General features: G+C 43.7%; 1 protein-coding gene across 6 annotated transcripts; it reads left to right on the forward strand.

Annotated features, from left to right (window-relative positions):
• The first annotated feature begins 1657 nt into the window (after positions 1 to 1657).
• LOC139389298 (caspase-2-like) lies at positions 1658 to 17726 on the forward strand. 6 transcript variants are annotated; one of them, XM_071135923.1, is made up of 12 exons: positions 1658 to 1711; positions 8955 to 9111; positions 9532 to 9693; positions 9818 to 9955; positions 11037 to 11109; positions 11642 to 11733; positions 12891 to 13073; positions 14411 to 14539; positions 14617 to 14707; positions 14814 to 15002; positions 15415 to 15524; positions 15636 to 17726. In XM_071135923.1, exons 2-12 carry the CDS (start codon positions 8959 to 8961, stop codon positions 15768 to 15770), a joined length of 1455 nt encoding a protein of 484 aa, XP_070992024.1. In that variant the 5' UTR covers positions 1658 to 1711; positions 8955 to 8958; the 3' UTR covers positions 15771 to 17726. The 6 variants fall into 6 exon arrangements, with proteins under 6 accessions (XP_070992024.1, XP_070992005.1, XP_070992016.1 ...); XM_071135904.1 differs by lacking the exon at positions 1658 to 1711 and adding an exon at positions 8209 to 8254 and having other exon boundaries at positions 8958 to 9111; XM_071135915.1 differs by lacking the exon at positions 1658 to 1711 and adding an exon at positions 8211 to 8254.
• Positions 17727 to 21332: the final 3606 nt, after the last annotated feature.

Genomic DNA, 21332 nt, shown 5'->3' on the forward strand with positions numbered 1-21332 from the left:
ACTTCAACACCAGTAGATCACAACTCTCTGCTCTCCTGCACCTGACTTCAACACCAGTAGCGCACAACTCTCTGCTCTCCTGCACCTGACTTCAACACCAGTAGATCACAACTCTCTGCTCTCCTGCACCTGACTTCAACACCAGTAGCGCATACTCTGACAATTCCCCCAGTTTGACTGATAAATAAAATATATCAGGAACATATTATACATGTAATTGTATTCATGAACATTGAAGGGAAGAAGTCTGAATTTGCTCAATCTTGTTCTGTTAATCCACCACAAATATTGATTTTGATGGAGACCAAAGTTCACAACTGGTTCCATAGTGGCAACATTCTTATTGATTTCAAGCAGCTCCTTCCTAGAGATCAAACACAACTCATGGTAACATTGCAGAATCATCCGTATCAGTGAGCTGTTGTGAAGCTCCTTCTAAGAATCGACCTTACAAAAAAAGTGACATTTTAAAATCACATGTAACAGATAGATTCTGAAGGGGTTGGGGAAGTTTTCCACTTGAACTTCAAGCCAGCAAAGTCTAGATACCTGGTGCTGAAAAGGAGGAAGACGGTGGACAAGTTCCGCTTCACCATTCAAACCGGTAAAGAGTCTGGGCAAGATGTTTGACAGCAGCCTAAAGGAATCCAGCATCCATCAAAACATCCAACCAGGAGCTGGGAGTGTGGTTGGCTGCAGTGGCCAAGTCAGGTTTACTCGGCAAGTTCAAGGCCTGGATATACCAACATGGTGTCCACCCACGGAACCTCTGACCCCTCCTGGTTTACAAGGTCCCAATTTCTATAGTCGAGCTAATGGATGGGATTACCACGAAGCCTGAGCAGCACTGCCCTGTACAGTCAGAAGAACCAACTGAAGCTACCCATCAGCATGAATGAGGAATTAATGGTGACTCGTACAAAGGAGGTGCTGCAATACAGGGAGTCAAGCAACCCGAAAGTATCCTAGACAGGTATAGAGGTGAGGACAGGAAGGAAGTGGAGGGCTCAGGATGCAGTAGAGCAGGCTGAGTCACGGCTACGGCACAGTGTGCTGGTGGGTAATGTGACTCCGGGAAGAGCTGACCTTGGTAGCATTACTGGTGGTGCAGGAGGAAGTGTGAGCAACAGTTGAGGAGAAGGGAGCCAGCAGGATGGTAGGAATGCAGCAACAAGATGGGAGAAAATGGTGGAAAGTACATGGTCCGAGCTAGGCCTGGGCGATATGGCCAAAATTTCATATCCCAATAAAGGTCATTTCATATAACGATACATATAGCATATAGCACATTTTCTGTAAATTCACTGAATAAATAGTTTATATAAAATTACCATATGTAAAGGCCTATTTCTTATTACATTTTGAATTATACTCAACAAATAAAAGGTACTTACTCATGTTTGATTATTTCTCATTTTATTTAGAACCTTTGCGCAAATTTTCAATTAAGCGTTTAACAAAATGTAAAATATTAATGCATAAAATCTAAAAAGGTAAATAGAAAACACTTCAACTATAGTTGCAAACAAAATAAATATAGGCCTAATATATTTATTTTTTTTGGGGGGGGGGGGGGGCTTGCCTGTTTGTATGTTATTTTGTTATTGTGTCACGTACCAATTTGCATTTGATACCTTGGGTCGAGTGTTAGCGCCAACTCACGAAACCCCCGTTTCTCGACCGTGCAAATTGGGGCCTTGTCTTTGCAGATGTAAGTTGTAATGGCAACTGTTATCTCCTTCCATCTTCATGATTTTTGTTATATGGTGTGCCGCGGGCAACAGCCTCTTGCAACGCCTGAGTCGGGGGTTTGTTTTGAGCACTCAACTATACTTTTTTGGGTGTCATCCGTAGACTCTCTTCGTACTGTTTCACATGATTCTTGCGTAGGTGGTAAAAGGGGTTAGTGGTGTTTAAGCCTGTTGTCAGGACCGGACTGCGGCATATTTTGCAGAGGACGGTTTTCTGGTCCATGTCAGACTTTTCATACCCAAACCACATCCATGCGACTGAAGTAGCCCCTCTTTTAGGTACGTGCTCTGTGTCACGTTCACTCTCCTCCATGTTTGTTTGTGTTGCAAATTTTCTTCCACACAACTCAAAGCGACGTCCAATTAACAAAAAATATTGGCGTAAAGAGTGTGATTTGCGACATAACAAAATAAATGAGAGCATAATATGAAACGATAGATGTTTTTCTATCGTCACACGATATATATCGTCATATCACCCAGCCCTTTTCCGAGCTGCGGAAGGCCGAGCACCATCGCATCAAGTTCTTGATCCAGGCAGTCTACGATGTCCTGAAAAAGAAAAGGAGAGCCACACACTCTAGGAGCTCAGATGCAATAATTCAATAAACAGCCAAGCTGTCTTCATCAGGGTATAGTCTACAACGTCTTACCAAGCTCATCTAACCTGTTCTGCTGTGGCAGGGTCGATTCACAATCATGCTCTCTGCCTAAAGAGAGGAGTACGTACATCCATTCTCAACTGCTGCTCAAAAGCCCTAGGCGAGGGTCACTACCGCTGGTGCCACAACCTGGTGCCTAAAGCCATTGTGGAAACCATCTGTCAGAATGCAGGTATTATGGTTTAAGACAAAAACACATCTTCAGTGGGATCAGCCACTGCAAGCGCCTCGGACAATCCTCAGAGCCGGGGAAAAGCCAACACCAGCTACCAGAACCTCCACAGGTCTTTTCGCAACAGCTCAAGACTGGGGGCTGAAAGTTGACCTACTAAAGCAGTTCAAGTTCCCAGACAGCATCACAGCGACAACACTGAGGCCAGACATTGTGCTGTTTTCCAAAACCTCCAAGCAGGTCATCTTAACGGAGCTCACTATCCCTTGGGAGGACCGCATTGAGGAGGAGAATGAAAGAAAATAGGCCAAAGTACGAGGACCTGGTGGAGCAGTACTGAAGAGCAAGGTCTGAGTCTGTCGAAGTGGGATGCAGAAGGTTCAATTCTGCAATTCTTCTACAGGGCATTGTGACTACTAGGCACCACAGGGAGGAAGGCCATCAAGACAGTGGAAGCCATGCTTTGGCTGTTAATTGTTAATTAACCATGTTAAATTTCAGAAATGTCAACTTCAATGGGGTAGGGACGTCCCAAGGATTTTGGATAGCACAGATCCAAGTGCACATTGAGCTGTGCTAGTGTGCAGGTGTTATCTGCTCTGTTAAACCAAATCTAAAAAGAGGGCAATAAACACAGGTTTTGCAAACAGGTTTTGCCTAGATGGTTAGTTTGTCAGAAATGACGTTTCGTAGCAGGTTAGGAGAACTTACACTGCAGGCTCGGATAATAAACGTAGCATGTTTGAAGAATTAGGTTAGATTTGGGAAAAAGGTTAGGGATAGCTAAAATGAAAAATTTCTCAACTTTTGACATCAATTTGATAAACTGTATCCCATCTAGTAACGACCATGCGAAAGTGAGTAGTTTATTTTGAAAACAACGGGCATCCATCTTGGATGTTGTCTCTAGTTCATTTATAAGCTAAGTGCATTCTTCTCCTAAAATGAATACCAACTTTATCCTCTTCATGTAAAAATGAAAAACTGCTGTTGGGTAAACTATACGTCTATACCTGAAAATATATCTACTATGTTCAAAATGTATTAGCAAAAAAGATTAGAACTATTATTGTTTGTAGTTCATGATTAGCCAAAATGCTATAATTTTTTGTCTATAATTGTCGGTTACACGGCCAGCTATATGTTTATTGTGCCAGCCCGACTTCTGCAGCTGTTTATTAAGAAATAGGCAATACCAGTTGCTTCTATGATTTCCTAAAAGTTACGTCACTGTTTTAGCAGTATATTACCAAGGTTATCTAATGTACAGTACACCGGGACTAAACCTTGCACTGGGTAGGTTATCCTTTGGAACCAGGATTGATCATCACGTGTTGTTAAAGGGAAAGTTCACCCTAATAAAAAAATGACATTGATTTACTTATCCTGTAAGCAGTCTATGGGAAAGGTATGAAAGCAATCCATGATTTGGTTTAGTTTTCCTAGCAGTTTGCACATGAAAACGTTAGCATTTGTGGCGCAAATCCAATACAAGCCATGTGCAATGTTCACTCACATTTTTTGGGGCACAGCAAATTTCAGGTCTGCAGTGCGCAAACTTGAAAAGTCAGTGAAAGGTTAGTGCAACTTCCAGCACACGTTTTCTGTGAACACAGAGGCTGTACACACTTTAAGTTACAGTTTTGACAGTGGCCAAGTAGGCTTCTGTGGCTATTTGTAGACCTACTAGAGTGGGCTACCATCAAAAACAATGGAGAAAATGCAACCCATAACATTGTTACATAGAAATAGCTATTCTGTCATTAAGCCTACAGCAGCAGCCAATGAGTGGTGTTCAATGTAGGCCTACATTCCTTGAGACTTATGTTGTTGTGTTGTTTGATGCAAGAAAGCACTTTACAAAATAAAATGCATTATTATTCCCATACCATTATTACAGAGAATCAGACAAATTATGCTACCCTCTGCCTTACTGACTACTTAGCTTATTCAACTCTGTCTCAAAACACAACACTGGCCCTTTAAGACAAAAAAAAAGCTCTTTACCTGACTCACTTTGCAAATATGCCTAGGAATGTGCACGTTTGTCCTCTTGTAGAAGCAATCACTCCCCTATTGCTGACTACAAATGATCTAACAGGGATAAAAACCCACTAACTAGAGAAGGATATGAACTAAATGTGCACACGTGGCTACATGTAGCTCTTGTTTTGATCTCAAAACAAGGACATCTACTGAAGAGGGTTAAACCAAGGCCTTATACCTTTTAAAGGGTTACTAAATGATGTTATGATAAACTGTAAGGTTTCCTCTTCAGGAGACCTCTGTGTGTGTGTTAAAACCTGTTTTGCGTGTTGTGACCTTCAGACACTATCAGAAGGATCCAGACTCCTCCTGTCTGGATCCCACTGTGGTTCTGGTTTTCTGAGAACACAAGGTTACCACAGACCTGATGAAACCAGCCACCTGTCAGAAGATGCTTACACTTGTTCACATTGTTATGACTCTATACTTGTGATGAAAGGTCAAGTTTTGGTCAAACCCACTTCTGAGCTTTTAATTGCTGATAAGATGGTTTCTGCTGACAGGAGGATGTTAGATTTATTAAAATGTTGTTGCCAGGGGAACTCACGCAAGGAGGACTGGGAGAGGCTATATGAGTCTTAGACATTTTGCAGAACTTGGGGAGAACTGTCATATACTGTTATATTGTACTCTGTACCAACTTCTGCCTAAAATTGTATTACTACAGGAGAATTTTAAAACTTAAAGAGTCTGTGTTTCCTTTCCGTTACTAATGTATGTTTGATAATTTTATAGACCTGATCATTTGTTGAAGAAATTGACCATCACTGCTCATGACCACTCATGCTATCTGTCACACCCTGACCTTAGAGATCCTTTTTATGTCTCTATTTTGGTTTGGTCAGGGTGTGAGTTGGGGTGGGTATTCTATGTTCTATGTTGTGTAGTTCTATGTTTTGGCTGGGTAGGGTTCTCAATCAGGGACAGCTGTCTATCGTTGTCTCTGATTGAGAACCATACTTAGGTTGCCCTTTTTCGCACCTGTGTTTGTGGGAAGTTGACTTTTGTTTAGGGTACATAGCTGTTTGCTTCATGGTTTGTTTTTGTAGTGTTTGTTTTGTTCGGTGTCTTTTTTTCCAAATAGAGAGAATGTACGCTCACCACGCTGCACCTTGATCCTCTTCTTTTAATGGCCGTGACACTATCAACACAGTCCAGTTCAAAGTAAATGGCACAGATCCATATACAGTTGAAGTCTGAAGTTTACATACACCTTAGCCAAATACATTTAAACTCAGTTTTTCGCAATTCCTGACATTTAACCCTATTTTTACTATTTTTGTTTCATTAGACCAGAGGACATTTCTCCAAAAAGTACTATCTTTGTCCCCATGTGCAGTTGCAAACCATAGTCTGACATTTTTATGGCACTCAAGTTCGGTCAGAAACCTGTCCCGAAGCCACTCCTGGCTGTGTGCTTAGGGTCGTTGTCCTGTTGGAAGTACAGTCCGGGCTCTGTTCTTTGTTCTGTTCATCTTTCCCTCGATCCTGACTAGTCTTCCAGTCCCTGTCATTGAAAAACATCCCCACAGCATGATGCTGCCACCACTGTGCTTCATAGTAGGGATGGTGCCAGGTTTCCTCCAGATGTGACGCTTGGCATTCAGGCCAAAGAGTTCAGTCTTGGTTTCATCAGACCAGAGAACCTTGTTTCTCATGGTCAGAGTCCTTTAGGTGCCTATTGGCAAACTCCAAGTTGGCTGTCATGTGCCTTACTGAGGAGGGGCTTTCATCTGGCCACTCTACCATAAATGCCTAATTGGTGGAGTTCTGCAGAAATGGTTGTCCTTCTGGAAGGTTCTTCCACCTCCAAAGAGGATCTCTGAGCTCTGTCAGAGTGACCCTTGGGTTCTTGGTCACCTCCCTGACCAAGGCCCTTCTCTCACGATTGCTCAGTTTGATCCGGGCAGCCAGCTCTAGGAAGAGTCTTGGTGGTTCCAAACTTCTTCCATTTAAGAATGATGGAGGCCATTGTGTTTGTTGGGACTGTAACGATGTGTGCTGAGAGTTGGGAAGCAAGTTCAGGGAGTGAGTGTTTTAATAAATAAACACAACATAATACAAAATAAGAAACATGAACAACGCACAGACATGACACAGAAACAATAACGCCTGGGGAAGGAACCAAAGAGAGTGACATATTTAGGGAAGGTAATCAGGGAAGTGATGGAGTCCAGGTGAGTCTGATGACGCGCAGGAGCGCATAACGATGGCGACAGGTGTGTGCCATAATGAGCAGCCTGGTGACCTAGAGGCCGGAGAGGGTGAGGCGTTATTCTATGGATCTACAGGTTCCCGCACCTTAGCAGAGGTGACCGGTCCCCTCCTGATCCCCGGGATCGTCATCTTGGTCAGCGTCCTGTAGATGGAGCCACGCGTCGGGGAGGGGGTACTGTCACTGTCACGTGTAATCCCCCGCTTCCTCCGACCTCTAGGTCACCAGGCTGCTCGTTAGGGTGCACACCTCTCACCAGCGTTACACGCATAATGACACTCACCTGGACTCCATCACCTCTTTGATTACCTGCCCTTTATATGTCACTCCCTTTGGTTTCTTCCCCAGTCGTCATTGCTGCTGTTTCATGTCGGTGCGCTGTTTGTGTTTCTGTTTTGTTCATTTATTAATTAAATGTATTCACTCCCTGAACTTGCTTCCCGACTCTCAGCGTACATCGTTACAGGGACCTTCAATGCTGCAGAATTTTTTTTGTACCCTTCCCCATATCTGTGCCTCGACAATCCTGTCTCGTAGCTCTACGGACAAATCTTTCGACCTCATGGCTTGGTTTTTGCTCTGACATGCACTGTCAACTGTGGGACTTTATATAGACAGGTGTGTGCCTTTCCAAATCATGTCCAATCAATTGAATTTACCACAGGTGGACTCCAATCAAATTGTCAAAACTCCTGAGCTCAATTTCGAGTCTCATAGCAAAGGGTCTGAATACTTATGTAAATAAAATGTGCAAACATTTTGAAAAACCTGTTACCGCTTTGTCATTGTGAGGTATTGTGTGTAGATCGACAAGGAAAAAATATATTTAATCCATTTTAGAATAAGGCTGTAATGTAACAAAATATGGAAAAAATCAAGGGGTCTGAATACTTTCCGAATACACTATGAACATACTGTGCATAAATACAACATATTTGGCTCCATTTGCACAATAAGGTCAATTATGTAGTACCATTTTAAGTATCATTTCTCACATCAATCAACATTATTTGGGAAAACATGGATTTTTCACAATCAAAAATTCCTTGTGGACAGATGTGAGCTGTTTCCAGTTCATTCCTGAATCTCTGAATCTCTCACTCTCTTATTTCCTACAAATGACATGCCATCCTCTACCTCGTCTAAATATTAGATAGCAGTTTATGTTAGTCTTCCATGATCTTCTTATCAATTTGTTGATTATTTACTGTAACAACAGATACAAATTCTAAATTCATTTGATTAATATGTTTCCAACCACGCCCTCCTCATGGGAAAGCTGACTTGTATTCGCCCAGGAAAACGTCAATCCAAATTCTTCGAACTGCATTGGCTGTAATTCAACACAATGAATTTAGACCACTACCATTTCCACACATTGCAGAGGCGCGGAAGTTGGTTTCGTAGGGTACGTTATGTTGTTATATTGTGCGAAATAACTTCAAATACAGTTAGTTAAATCTGTTTTTAAGGACATGTGGTTTGGGAGCAGATGAACGCATTGAAAGTGTTCTGAATGTTTGAAATTCTCGAAAAAAATAACATCCCAACGTTAGCATGCCGATGTAACAATGTGTTAAGCGAACCTGACTGGCTAACGTTAGTTATTTGCATATCTAAAGTTCAGTGTACATTGTTTTCTGAAATGCAACGATACTGACTGACATTTGTTTACAATTTAGTATTGTTCGGACGTCAAAGTGATGTCAACTTTTCCTTGACACATTCATTATTAGCTAGCTAACGCGTTAGCTGGAGACAGTTGGCTAACGTTACCTGACAGCCTTTGTAAGTATCTGCTGCTGAGTGTTACCAGACTTTGGAAAGAATAGGAGATATAACTACCAATTACTTTCTCGAATTCATCCAGACAGCTACTATAGCTAGCTAGTATAATGTTAGTTGTCTTACAGAAAGACACATTCAGCATCCTTACCACTCCGATTTAGAAAACAAGGTATGTTGAGCTATTATAATAGCTCGATACAATGGCAATGAGTAACGTTAATACGTTGTTGTTGAGAAGCTAGGCCTATATACCGCGCCACGGTTTTGCAAGAATGTAAGTTGACAGTAAATTAAGCGTTTTCCTGTGTCTTGTCTCGTAGCAGAATGTTGGGGGAATGCGGTATGCTGGAACGAGACAGAAGGGGGCTTCGGAAATGCTCTGTGACTCTCTGCAAAGAGATGGTGGTGGACGAGCTGTTCATTCAGTCCCTGCAGACAGACGACATTCTCACCGACAGCATGGCAGAAAGCATCCTGGTATGTTGTGTTCACCATGTTAAATTGTGTAGTTCGATACTATTACCAGGTCAGGTGACTTATGACACTATCATCGTCCAAAATATGCATGCATTCATGGCCCAAATGTCTTATTGTTGATGTATGTCATTAACTTCAATCATGTAATCAAATATGAATGTTAGTGTAGATCAGGGTTTCCCAAACTCGGTCCTTGAAACTTGTCCTTGCCCCTTGTGTGCATGTTTAAAAATGTTTTTCCATAGCACTACACAGCTGATTGAAATAATCAAAACTTGATGATGAGTTGATCATTTGAATCATGTGTAGTGCAAGGGCAAAAACCAAAATATGCACCCGGTTTCAGAAACCATGGTGTAGATTACCATGTCTTTCACGTTCTATTTTTTGTAATCTGTGTTGATATCCGTTGTTCCCCAGGTGGAGCCGACCTCCCACAAGCGGAGCTGGCGTCTGCTGTCCCTGCTCCCCAAGCGTGGTCCCAGAGCCTTCAGCAGCTTCTGCTCAGCACTGAGAGACACAGAGCAGCAGCACCTATGTGCCCTGCTCACAGAGTCACCAGAGAGGGATGGAGAGAGACAGGTGAGTGGGCGCTGGGTGCCACACAAGATGTTGATCCAGACAGATGAGCAGAAGGACAAAGATAGAAAGGGAGAGGGGTGAGCGCCACAACCAACCTAAGCCTCAAACTGTGCCCCTTACACAGTGTCCCCAGACAGCTAAGGCGAAAGACAGGGCTGAGGAGGTGATATCCACAGCATACCCAATCCAAGCTTCAGACAAAGCCCCATTCACAAAGACCCCAGTCAAAGACAGTGAGGAAGAGGGGGATGAAGAGAAAGAGGTGAGCTCTACCCAACACCTAACCCAAGCTACAGACTAAGTTGGAATATTTTCCTGGCATTTTACAAATGTTCCATCCCAAGAATAAAACAACTTCTCTCCCGAGTAACCCTGTATTTCCCTCCAAAACTGGAAGTGTCATTCAAAAACATTATAAAGCATATGTAATGAAAAACATTCAAACCTAATGCTACCTGAGTCTGATACATTTTACGAGGCCTACATTAAAGACATTTAATGAGCCCAAAGCCCAAATAATTGTTCCATTATCTATAGGATATAGGCTACTACACGACACGACAGGGAAGCATTACAACCCATAGATGTAGCTAGCTATATGCTCTTGGGTAAATAAATGAAACAAGCTCCAGTAGACTAATCTTTTTGAGTGTGAACTGTATTACTGTATTGTATTATACTGTATTATATGAACTGGAATCGTTCAAACCATGATAAAGCAGAAGAGTGGTTATGGGTCTGAATAAATAACTGCATTAGCCTGCTGCCTTGGCACGCATTCACTGTTCTTTCAAACTACCTGTGAGTTCTGTTGGCTGCTGTATTTAACATTCAGCAACAACAACAAAAAATTGCATCCCTCTTCGAATAGTCTATTGGTGTAAGAAATGCAAAACAGATTGTCTAGCTTTTCCTGCATGGGATTCAGCGCTAAGGAGCGTTTTTTTAGAGAGGCCAGCGGAGCACAGGGGAGTGGTTTTGGGCGGTAAATCTCGGAAACTGGGTTCCTGCCATTCAACTCGACTACAGACTGTCCCCCCCAGAGTCCCCAGATAGTCACTAGAGAAAGAAGTGACCACAACACTCCCAACCCAAGCTACAGACTGCTGTAACGGGGAGAAAGAGGGGAATAAGAAAAGAGGAGGAGAGCTGTAGATTGGGAGAGAGGTGAGAGTCAGCCATCACTCCCAACCCAAGCCTCCTCTGGATGTTTTGGTATTCACACTGCAGGCGAGAGAGAAAAAATCAGGAATGAACTGGTTTCACCTATAAATGTTTTGATTGTATTGACGTCGAAGGTAAGTTAAAAGATGGTTAAATTATCGATTTCCTTTGTCCTTCAGAGATATGTGGACTCTCCCCTCCCACTTCCCACCCAGGAGGGGATTGTTCCAGCCAAGAGAGCCAGAACACAAGGTGAGTAGAGCAGTCATCTGAGGTGGGTGCATTCAAGATCACAGTTTTACAACTGTTTCATTCACAATATTTGCACGTTTCCTAGGAGATCGTGGGAGGGGTCGTTTGTGTGGTTGTTTGGAGAGAAAAAAAAACTAAAATGTAATCATTCTGTTTGTTGGCTTGCAACTCGGTAAAAAGCTTATTTTTAATAAACCCAATTAAACTGTAAATGAAAATGTCCCAATTGAGTCCAGTTGTATAATTTGATCAGTGTGGAAGCAGTGTGCTGTAGCCTTGGTATGGAGTGTCACTGCCCAGCCAGTCTCGCCACCTGCAGGCACCACGCCCGTGTGACTTGCTCACATAGCTGTAGTACAAAGGTTGTTACAACACCATTATATGTTGCTAACAGCTTCCCTTTCAAGGCAGAAACGTGACCTTGACTGGAACCCTGCTCTGATGGACATTATTGTAATTGTTTGTCTCCACTGGTGTAATTTCTGGAATGAAATACATTCAGGGTGTAATGTCATGCTAATATGTGTTTCAGAGTCAATGGAGATGTGTCTGGATGCAGACAGTCCCATCACCAGCTCTGTTCTTCCCTGTACACCAGACTTCTACTTAAAACACTGCCAACAGGTACAATGCTCACTGTTAATACAAACCAGTAAATCACTGTCTGTACCATGTCACTGCCAACAGGTACAATGCTCACTGTTAATACAAACCAGTAAATCACTGTCTGTACCATGTCACTGCCAACAGGTACAATGCTCACTGTTAATACAAACCAGTAAATCACCTGTCTGTACCATGTCAGTGCCAACAGGTACAACGCTCACTGTTAATACAAACCAGTAAATCACTGTCTGTACCATGTCACTGCCAACAGGTACAATGCTCACTGTCAATACAAACCAGTAAATCACTGTCTGTACCATGTCACTGCCAACAGGTACAACGCTCACTGTTAATACAAACCAGTAAATCACTGTCTGTACCATGTCACTGCCAACAGGTACAACACAGTCTCTGTCTGGTATCTCTTACCTGAGACAATTAACGTTGTTAACTGATGTGTATTTTTGGTTCTCATATTTGTCACTGCAAATACAACTGTTATAATACAATAGGGAAGTTAGTTTCAAGGCAGCAGCCACTGCAACGTGCACCTTTGCAACGAACACATGCATGCACTTCCTGTGTCCAGAATGTGTTTCCAGATGCTGTTTACCTGCATTGTTCCCCAAGGTATTTCTAGGGAGCAGGAGAGTAGATCTTCCTATTCAACCACCTCAACCTGTAACAGCTGTTGAAGTGTCTCCGCTCTAAACAGACAGCTATTAGACTTCTGCGGTATAGACAGAGTTTAGACCGTACCAGGACCAAGTCCCACTGGTCCGTAGAAGACAGTGTTTGTCTAGACCACAGTCAGTTTGACAGTAAAGAGACACGGGGAGAATTCCCTCAGCCCATGTGTTGAAGTCTCTGTAAACCTGCTCAGGTTGAGGATGATTCATCACTGAGCTCCACTGGGTTGTAAAACTGTCATTGAAGTACAGGGACAGAAACCACAACAAACACTACTGAGAACAGCAGCAACATAAGCACATTATTTTCCTTCTGGTAAACCATGTCATTTTCTCACGCTGCTTTTTTGTCTCGTCCTTCTCTCTCTTTTCTCCTCCTTTCCCTTTCTTCTCGCTTTCTTTCCTCCCTTTGCATCTCTCTCTCCTCCCCTCACACTTTCTCTCTCTTCCCCCTCTCCTCTCTTTCTTCCTTTCTCTCCCCTTCAGTCCTATAGTATGGTGTCCAGTCCTCGTGGCCTGGCCTTGGTGATCAGTAACGTCTCCTTTGACCCCTGTGCTGCTCCTGACCTGGACTCCAGAAAGGGAGGGGAGGTGGACGAGGAGGTCCTCAGGAAGGTGTTCACTGAGCTGGACTACATAGTCACCGTCCGGAGAGACCTCACAGCTCCGGTAACAGAGACATACAGTTGAAGTCGGAAGTTAACATACACCTTAGCCAAATACATTTACACTCAGTTTTTCATAATTCCTGACATTTAATCTAGTAAAAAATCCCTGTCTTAGGTCAGTTAGGATCACCACTTTATTTTAAGAATGTGAAATGTCAGAATAATAGTAGAGTGATTTATTTCAGCTTTTATTTCTTTCATCACATTTCCAGTGGATCAGAAGTTTACATACACTCAATTAGTATTTGGTAGCATTGCCTTTAAAGTGTTTAACTTGGGTCAAACGTCTCAGGTAGCCTTCCACAAGCTTCCCACAATAAGTTGGGTGAATTTTGCCACATTCCTCCTGACAAAGCTGGTGTAACTGAGTCAGGTTTGTAGGCCTCCTTGCTCGCACACACTTTTTCAGTTCTGCCCACACATTTTCTGTAGGATTGAGGTCAGGGCTTTGTGATGGCCACTCCAATGCCTTGACTTTGTTGTCCTTATGCCACTTTGCCACAACTTTGGAAGTGTGCTTGGGGTCATTGTCCATTTGGAAGACCCAATTGTGACCAAGCTTTAACTTCCTGACTGATGTCTGGAGATGTTGCTTCAATATATCCACATAATTTTCCATCCTCATGATGCCATCTATTTTGTGAAGTGCACCAGTCCCCCCTGCAGCAAAGCACCCCCACAACATGATGCTGCCACCCCCGTGCTTCGCGTGACATACTTTCTTGGATTTTCCAAGCTGTTTAAAGGCACAGTCAACTTAGTGTATGTAAACTTCTGACCCACTGGAATTGTGTTGCAGTGAAATAATCTGTCTGTAAACAGTTGTTGGAAAATGTAGATGTCCTAGTAGATGTAGATGTCCTAACCGACTTGCCAAAACTATAGTTTGTTAACAAGAAATTTGTGGAGTGGTTGAAAAACAAGTTTTAATGACTCCAACCTAAGTGTGTGTAAATTTCCGACTTCAACTGTACACACACACACAGAGAGTAAGACAGTGGTGCCAAAGGTACAGCAGTGCTTCAACAACATGGACTGTATCGGTGGATCCCCCACTGGCTTCAATCAGTGGCACTCAGGCATTTGTTTGCCTTGATCTTCACATAGACCTGTTGCTATTAGAGTCATGTTGTTAGCTAGTGGAGACAGCTGCTGTAGCGTTGGTCTTTCCATGACCATGTTTAATGCAAAGAACAAAGGGTGAATTTACAGCTCTATACTTCCTCTCTGTATAACTAGTGGCGCTTGCACTTTGTGACAAAATGTACCAAAATAATTCTAAAAGTTCTATGTAATTAGAATATAGTTTAATACTTGATTGATCTCTCTCTATGACAGGGCATGCGGGAGTGCATTGAGCAGTTTGGCAGACGGCAGCAGCACCAGACCGTATCCAGCTGTGTGGTGTGTCTGCTGTCCCATGGAGTAGAGGGGGCTATCTACGGCACAGACGGACAGCTACTGGAGGTGTGTGTGACCTCATTCAGTTGAGAGTGAAACCCTTTCTGATGATAATTAATTGAATCTCTGTCTCTCTCTCTCAGTTGGACTGGGTGTTTGAGGCATTTGACAATGCCCACTGTCCTCTACTGCAGAATAAACCCAAGATGTTCTTCATCCAGGCCTGCAGAGGAGGTGAGCTCACACAATCTCTCTGCCCTCACTCTCCCTCCTTCCCTTTCCCCAACACTCCCTCCCCTGTTCTCTTCTTCTAACCCGTCTTCTCTCTGTCTCTCTCCAGAGGAGATGGACTGTGGGGTGGAGCAGTCAGACGGGCCAGAGAGGACCCAGTCTCCTGGCTGTGAACAGAGGGATGCAGGGAGGGAGGGAGAGGGAGATGGAGACACCAGGCAGACAGAGGAGAGAGGCAGGCTCAGAGTCAAACTGCCCCAGCGCTCTGACATGATCTGCGGCTTCGCCTCCCTCAAAGGTGTGTGTGCTTATGTGTGTTGTCTGAGTCGGTTTATGATGTGAATGTTGGAGTATTTGGTGGTATTTCTTTGTGTGTGTTGGGCCCTGCTAGGTAATGTAGTGTCTGTCGGGCCCTGCTAGGTAATGTAGTGTCTGTCGGGCCCTGCTAGGTAATGTAGTGTCTGTCGGGCCCTGCTAGGTAATGTAGTGTCTGTCGGGCCCTGCTAGGTAATGTAGTGTCTGTCGGGCCCTGCTAGGTAATGTAGTGTCTGTCGGGCCCTGCTAGGTAATGTAGTGTCTGTTGGGCCCTGCTAGGTAATGTAGTGTCTGTCGGGCCCTGCTAGGTAATGTAGTGTCTGTCGTGCCCTGCTAGGTAATGTAGTGTCTGTCGGGCCCTGCTAGGTAATGTAGTGTCTGTTGGGCCCTACTAGGCACTGCAGCCATGAGGAACACCAAGAGAGGATCCTGGTTCATCCAAGAGGTCAACTCAGCACTCCGCTTCAGAGCCAGAGACACACACCTATCAGACATACTGGTGCAGGTAAACACAAACACACACCACATATCACAGTCATAGTAAGTACATTTTCCCTCAATAAAGTAGTTATCAGCAAGTTCAGTGCTAGTAACCTTTTGTAACCTCTGTCCTCAGGTGAATGGTCGTATTAAAGACAGAGAAGGCTATGCTCCTGGAACCCCCCACCATCGCTGTAAGGAGATGTCTGAATTCACCAGCTCCCTCTGCAAAGACCTCTACCTGTTCCCCAAGTACCACCCTCAGTACTGACACGCACACATGCTGTTACACACACTCACAGAGGATTAATGAATTCACATTTGCTGTGCAAATTCTCTCACAGACAAACTCTTGGAAAGAAAAAAGGACCGAGTTGTTGTAAATCTATGTGCTTGGTAATGGGCATGAAGTATACATGACTGGTATGCAGCTGATGTGTGTACCTACCTATCAGCTAGGCTTGCTATATGTGTATCTGTGCCAGTTAGAAATGGGATTGAAATGTTCTAGGAAACATTTTTAGCTCGTTAACACACCAGAATATATTTAAATGTATCGCTTTTAATTTCTTACTAAACAGCAACTTTTGTGTTTGAAGATTATTCTTTTTTTAAACATGTATTTTGTATGCAGATCTATTTTTATCAATTTATTTTGTATCAAATCATTTTTAAGCTGTTTTTTTGTAAGATTTTTAAAGCCCTCGTCTCCTTTTTGTATTCAAAAATGTTTATTATAAAATGCATAACATTATATGCATTAGAATAGGAAATCCCCCTTGACCAAATGAAGGTATGTATCTGTGTCCATCTGATGGGCAGACAGGTGGTGGTGTAGAGGTATTGGCTGAGGATGCAGCATGGAGGGAGCTGCATTTCAATACCCTCCTAGTAATCTGAGTCTTCCACTGAAGGATACTGGGACAAGTAGATGTGATATTGGGAGTTTCATGTTTGTTAGCAATGATTTGATGTGTTATTGAGGCAACAAGTGTACTGCATTCCATTTGAATAGAATGGAGTCATGACCATTTCTCTCACAAACAACTGTCCTCCTCCCCCTCCCATCTCTCTACCTCCATGGGGGCGTTACGGTCTAAGGCACTGCATCTCAGTGCAAGAGGCATCACTACAGTCCCTGTTTCGAATCCAGGCTGTGTCACATCTGGTTGTGATTGGGAGTCCCATAGGGCGGCACACAATTGGCCCAGCGTCGCGTCATACAGGTTTGGCCAGGTCAGGCCGTCATTGTAAATAAGAATTTGTTCTTAACTGACTTGCCTAGTTAAATAAAACATTTAGGTTAATTAATGTTGTAACTACACTGGTAACCAGACTGTTATTACTTAGATGTGTTGAAAGACGTCAACATTTTATTTAAATGAATTACATTTATATGTTACACCAAGGAATTATATTAGAATTCTATGTAACTGCTTGTTATCTCTGGTCAACTTGAGACCTAAGTTATCCACTGTCAATGTTTCCTTGACCATTAAGATTTCAGTTCACAAGATGGATGTACATGGATGTTTTAAAGATGTATGGATTGGTTTTAAAGCAGCTACAGTATTTTCCTTTTAAATTTGATATGAAATATTCCATAGCAATGTGTGCCATGTGAAATATGTGTTAAGTATTGTCTTTAAAATACTTAGTTAATCATTTACATAGGACCATGCATCACATTCAACTGTATGAGCAGCAATATTGATGTTTCTCAGAATGAGCAGCAATGTGTTTGGTTTTAACAAGTGTTGTAGGGAGGAGTGATATGACAGGAACAGTATGAATTGAGCTGTTGACCAACCAATCACAGAGACAATGCGTAGTGATCATCTTTATAAGGGATAGTTCTATAGAGATCCTGTTAAATTAGTATTCTAATTCTATGGACAATTCACCCCAAAATCAAAGTGCCAGATGTTAGACGTTTTCCATTCGGTTTGAAGCCTCTAGTTCGGTTTGAACTAACTTATTGTGTACAATATAGCATCTACACAACTGGTGTGGTGGAAAGTCATATTTTTTTGTAATTGTAAATGTTCCAAAGGTGGATTTTGTGGTGAAGTAGGTTATCCCTTGAAAGTGAAGTACTGAGGGCTGGGGTTCACTGCCATAAGCTAAGGAGCTGCTGGGGATGGGGGGAGAAGATGACTGTATTTATGTCTAAAACAAAGACTGCCAAATGTTCAGGAAAATAAACAACCTTTTGGTTTTTCTATGAGTTGTGTTGACGTGCGCTGTGTGTGTGTGTGAGAGCACTGTACATATGTACACTATGCATGATATTATATTTTGATCTCTCCTTGTTACTGTTTGTTTATATTGCAGTGTACATCCAGTCCCCCTCACTGTACTGGTATGGTATAACTCGCATAACCCTGTAGTAAGGACTGTATGATGACTGTATGATATGCGTCATGAGTCACACACTGACCACCACCACTGTGATAGTGTTCTCTGTGTATCAGGTAGTGCCTCAGCCAGCTGTCCATAATCATTCTCCCTGACACACATCACACACTGACCACCACCACTGTGATAATGTTCTCTGTGTATCAGGTAGTGCCTCAGCCAGCTGTCCATAATCATTCTCCCTGACACACATCACACACTGACCACCACCACTGTGATAATGTTCTCTGTGTATCAGGTAGTGCCTCAGCCAGCTGTCCATAATCATTCTCCCTGACACACATCACACACTGACCACCACCACTGTGATAATGTTCTCTGTGTATCAGGTAGTGCCTCAGCCAGCTGTCCATAATCATTCTCCCTGACACACATCACACACTCGCCCGCGGTCGGAGTGACACATTTCTCTCTGGCCACCACCATGCAGTGAGATTAGGTTGTAATGTGGTGGCGTGTGGTCTCCAAAGCAGAGAAGGGTTAAGGGATTGGTGGGGCCGGGCCATTCTCTCTCTCCCTCTCTTTAGGTGGGCCATGTGCCATGCTGTGTCATCCTGCTGAAATGGAAACAGGTGATTTCAGAGCAGTAAACATGATTGAGTGAGAACCACTTCAGACTTTTGAGATGCACGCCTACAACCCAGACTGAAAACCATTATATCAGATGGGATAGATGGCAATGTGCGTTATGGTGACTGTTACATCTGGCCTAGGGAAGAAGTATGTTGATACAGCAGGGGGGAATGAGGGCTTGGAGCATGTGAGGGGTTCGAAGGGATAGCCTTGCATCATTGGCTGATGAGTTGATACCTGTCACGGGGGTGTTATGTGCACCCACCCTCACGTTGCAGGGGCAGCCCCGTGGGGGGTGGCATCACACTCACCCCTGACTGTCCAAACAAGAACACTCCATCCAAAAACAAATATAATGGCCCACGGGTCTGGCTGGCCTGCTCACAGGGACAAGAGGTGTGTTCACAGGGACAAGAGGTGTGTATGCCAGCATCGGTGTCACGTGAGCCCTGCTGTGTGTGTGATTAGGTGTCTGCTGTTCTAATAAAGGAAAGCGCTGCGTCTGTCTCTGCCTCATATCACTACCAGGAGTCTCTGTACAGACGTCTTTCTGTTGACTGTCTTACAGGACAGGTGGAGGGAACACCGCCTCTGGATCAACCAGACGAGATAGGATCTGAACAAGTATCAATCTCAAATGTGTGTGTGCGCACTGAAATGCTGTGTGTGTTAGAATGCATATGTAAGAAAGTGTGTACACTCTTGACGTGTGTGTTTAGCTGAGAGTGTGCGGGTGGAAATGCTGAAGCCACCATCAGGGCTATTTTTGGGTCAGTGACAGCGTGTCAATGGCTGCAGATGTGTCGCAAAGGAAGGCTCTGAGATACCAACAGACCCTGGTAAGTCTCTGTCTGTCTGTCCATCAGTCTGTCCATCTCTCACTCTACCCTGTCCGTCGCAATCCATCTCTGTCTCTACCCGTCTGTCCACCTCTCACTCTGCCTGTCTGTACACCTCACACTCTGCCTGTCTGTCCACCTCTCACTCTCTGCCTGTCTGTCCACCTCTCACTCTCTGCCCGTCTGTTCATCTCTCACTCTCTACCCGTCTGTCCACCTCTCACTCTACCCGTCTGTCCACTTCTCACTCTCTACCTGTCCGAGTGTCCGTCCATCGCAGTCCATCTCTGTCTCTGCCCGTCTGTACATCTCTCACTCTGCCGTCTGTCCACCTCTCACTCTCTACCCGTCTGTCCACCTCTCACTCTCTGCATGTCTGTACACCTCTCACTCTCTGCCCGTCTGTCCATCTCTCACTCTCTACCCGTCTGTCCACCTCTCACTCTCTACCCGTCTGTCCACCTCTCACTCTCTGCCCGTCTGTCCACCTCTCACTCTCTGCCCACCTCACTCTCTGCCCGTCTGTCCACCTCTCACTCTCTGCCCGTCTGCCCATCTCTCACTCTCTGCCCGTCTGTCCATCTCTCACTCTCTGCCCGTCTGTCCACCTCTCACTCTCTGCCCGTCTGTCCACCTCTCACTCTCTGCCCGTCTGTCCACCTCTCATTCTCTACCCGTCTGTCCATCTCTCACTGTCTACCCGTCTGTCCACCTCTCACTCTCTGCCCGTCTGTACACCTCTCACTCTCTGCCCGTCTGTCCATCTCTCACTCTCTGCCCGTCTGTCCATCTCTCACTCTCTGCCCGTCTGTCCATCTCTCACTCTCTACCCGTCTGTACACCTCTCACTCTCTACCCGTCTGTCCATCTCTCACTCTCTACCCGTCTGTCCAGCTCTCACTCTCTACCCGTCTGTCCATCTCTCACTCTCTACCCGTCTGTCCATCTCTCACTCTCTACCCGTCTGTCCATCCGTCACTCTCTACCCGTCTGTCCATCCGTCCACTTCTATCATTTTCAAATCAGATGTTATTTGTTACATGCGCTGAATACAACTGGTGTAGACTTTACCATGAAATGTTTGCTTATGAGCCCTTCCCAACGATGCAGAGTAAAAAAACTGAATAATAGTAACACAAAGAATCAAATAAAATGCAAGAATGGATCTATATCCAGGGAGTACCAGTACCAGATCAATGTGCAGAGGAACGAGGTATTTGAGGTAGATACAGTTGAAGTCAGAAGTTTACATACACCTTAGCCAAATACATTTAAACTCAGTTTACACAATTCCTGACATTTAATCCTTGTAAAAATGCCCTGTCTTAGGTCAGTTAGGATCACCACTGTTTCAAGAATGTGAAATGTCAGAATAACAGTAGAGAGAAGGATTTCTTTTAATTTTTCCATGATGTCAAACAAAGAGGCACTGAGTTTGAAGGTATGCCTTGAAATACATCTACAGATATACCTCCAATTGACTCAAATTATGTCAATTAGCCTATCAGAAGCTTCTAAAACCATGACATCATTTTCTGGAATTTTCCAAGCTGTTTAAAGTCAGTCAACTTAGTGTATGTAAACTTCTGACCCACTGGAATTGTGATACAGTGAATTATAAGTGAAATAATCTGTAAACAATTGTTGGGAAAATTACTTGTGTCATGCACAAAGTAGATTGCCAAAACTATAGTTTGTTAACGAGATTTGTGGAGTGGTTGACAAACGAGTTTTAATGACTCCAACCTCAGTGTATGTAAACGTCCAACTGTATGTACATGAAGGCGGGGTAAAGTGAATGCATCAGAATAGATAAGTGTAAAATAAAGAAGAGTAGTAGCAGCAAATGCCGTGTAACGGTGTGTGTAATGTGTATGTATGTGTTTTTGTGTTGAGTTGGTCTGCGTATGTGTGGGATTGTCAATGTAATGTGTGCATATGTTTTGTATACAGTATATCACCTGGTGAGTGTGCATAGGGTCAGTGCAAGATAGTCATTGCAG

This window comes from Oncorhynchus clarkii, chromosome 3 (genome assembly GCF_045791955.1).
Source record: "Oncorhynchus clarkii lewisi isolate Uvic-CL-2024 chromosome 3, UVic_Ocla_1.0, whole genome shotgun sequence".
Classification (NCBI taxonomy): domain Eukaryota; kingdom Metazoa; phylum Chordata; class Actinopteri; order Salmoniformes; family Salmonidae; genus Oncorhynchus; species Oncorhynchus clarkii.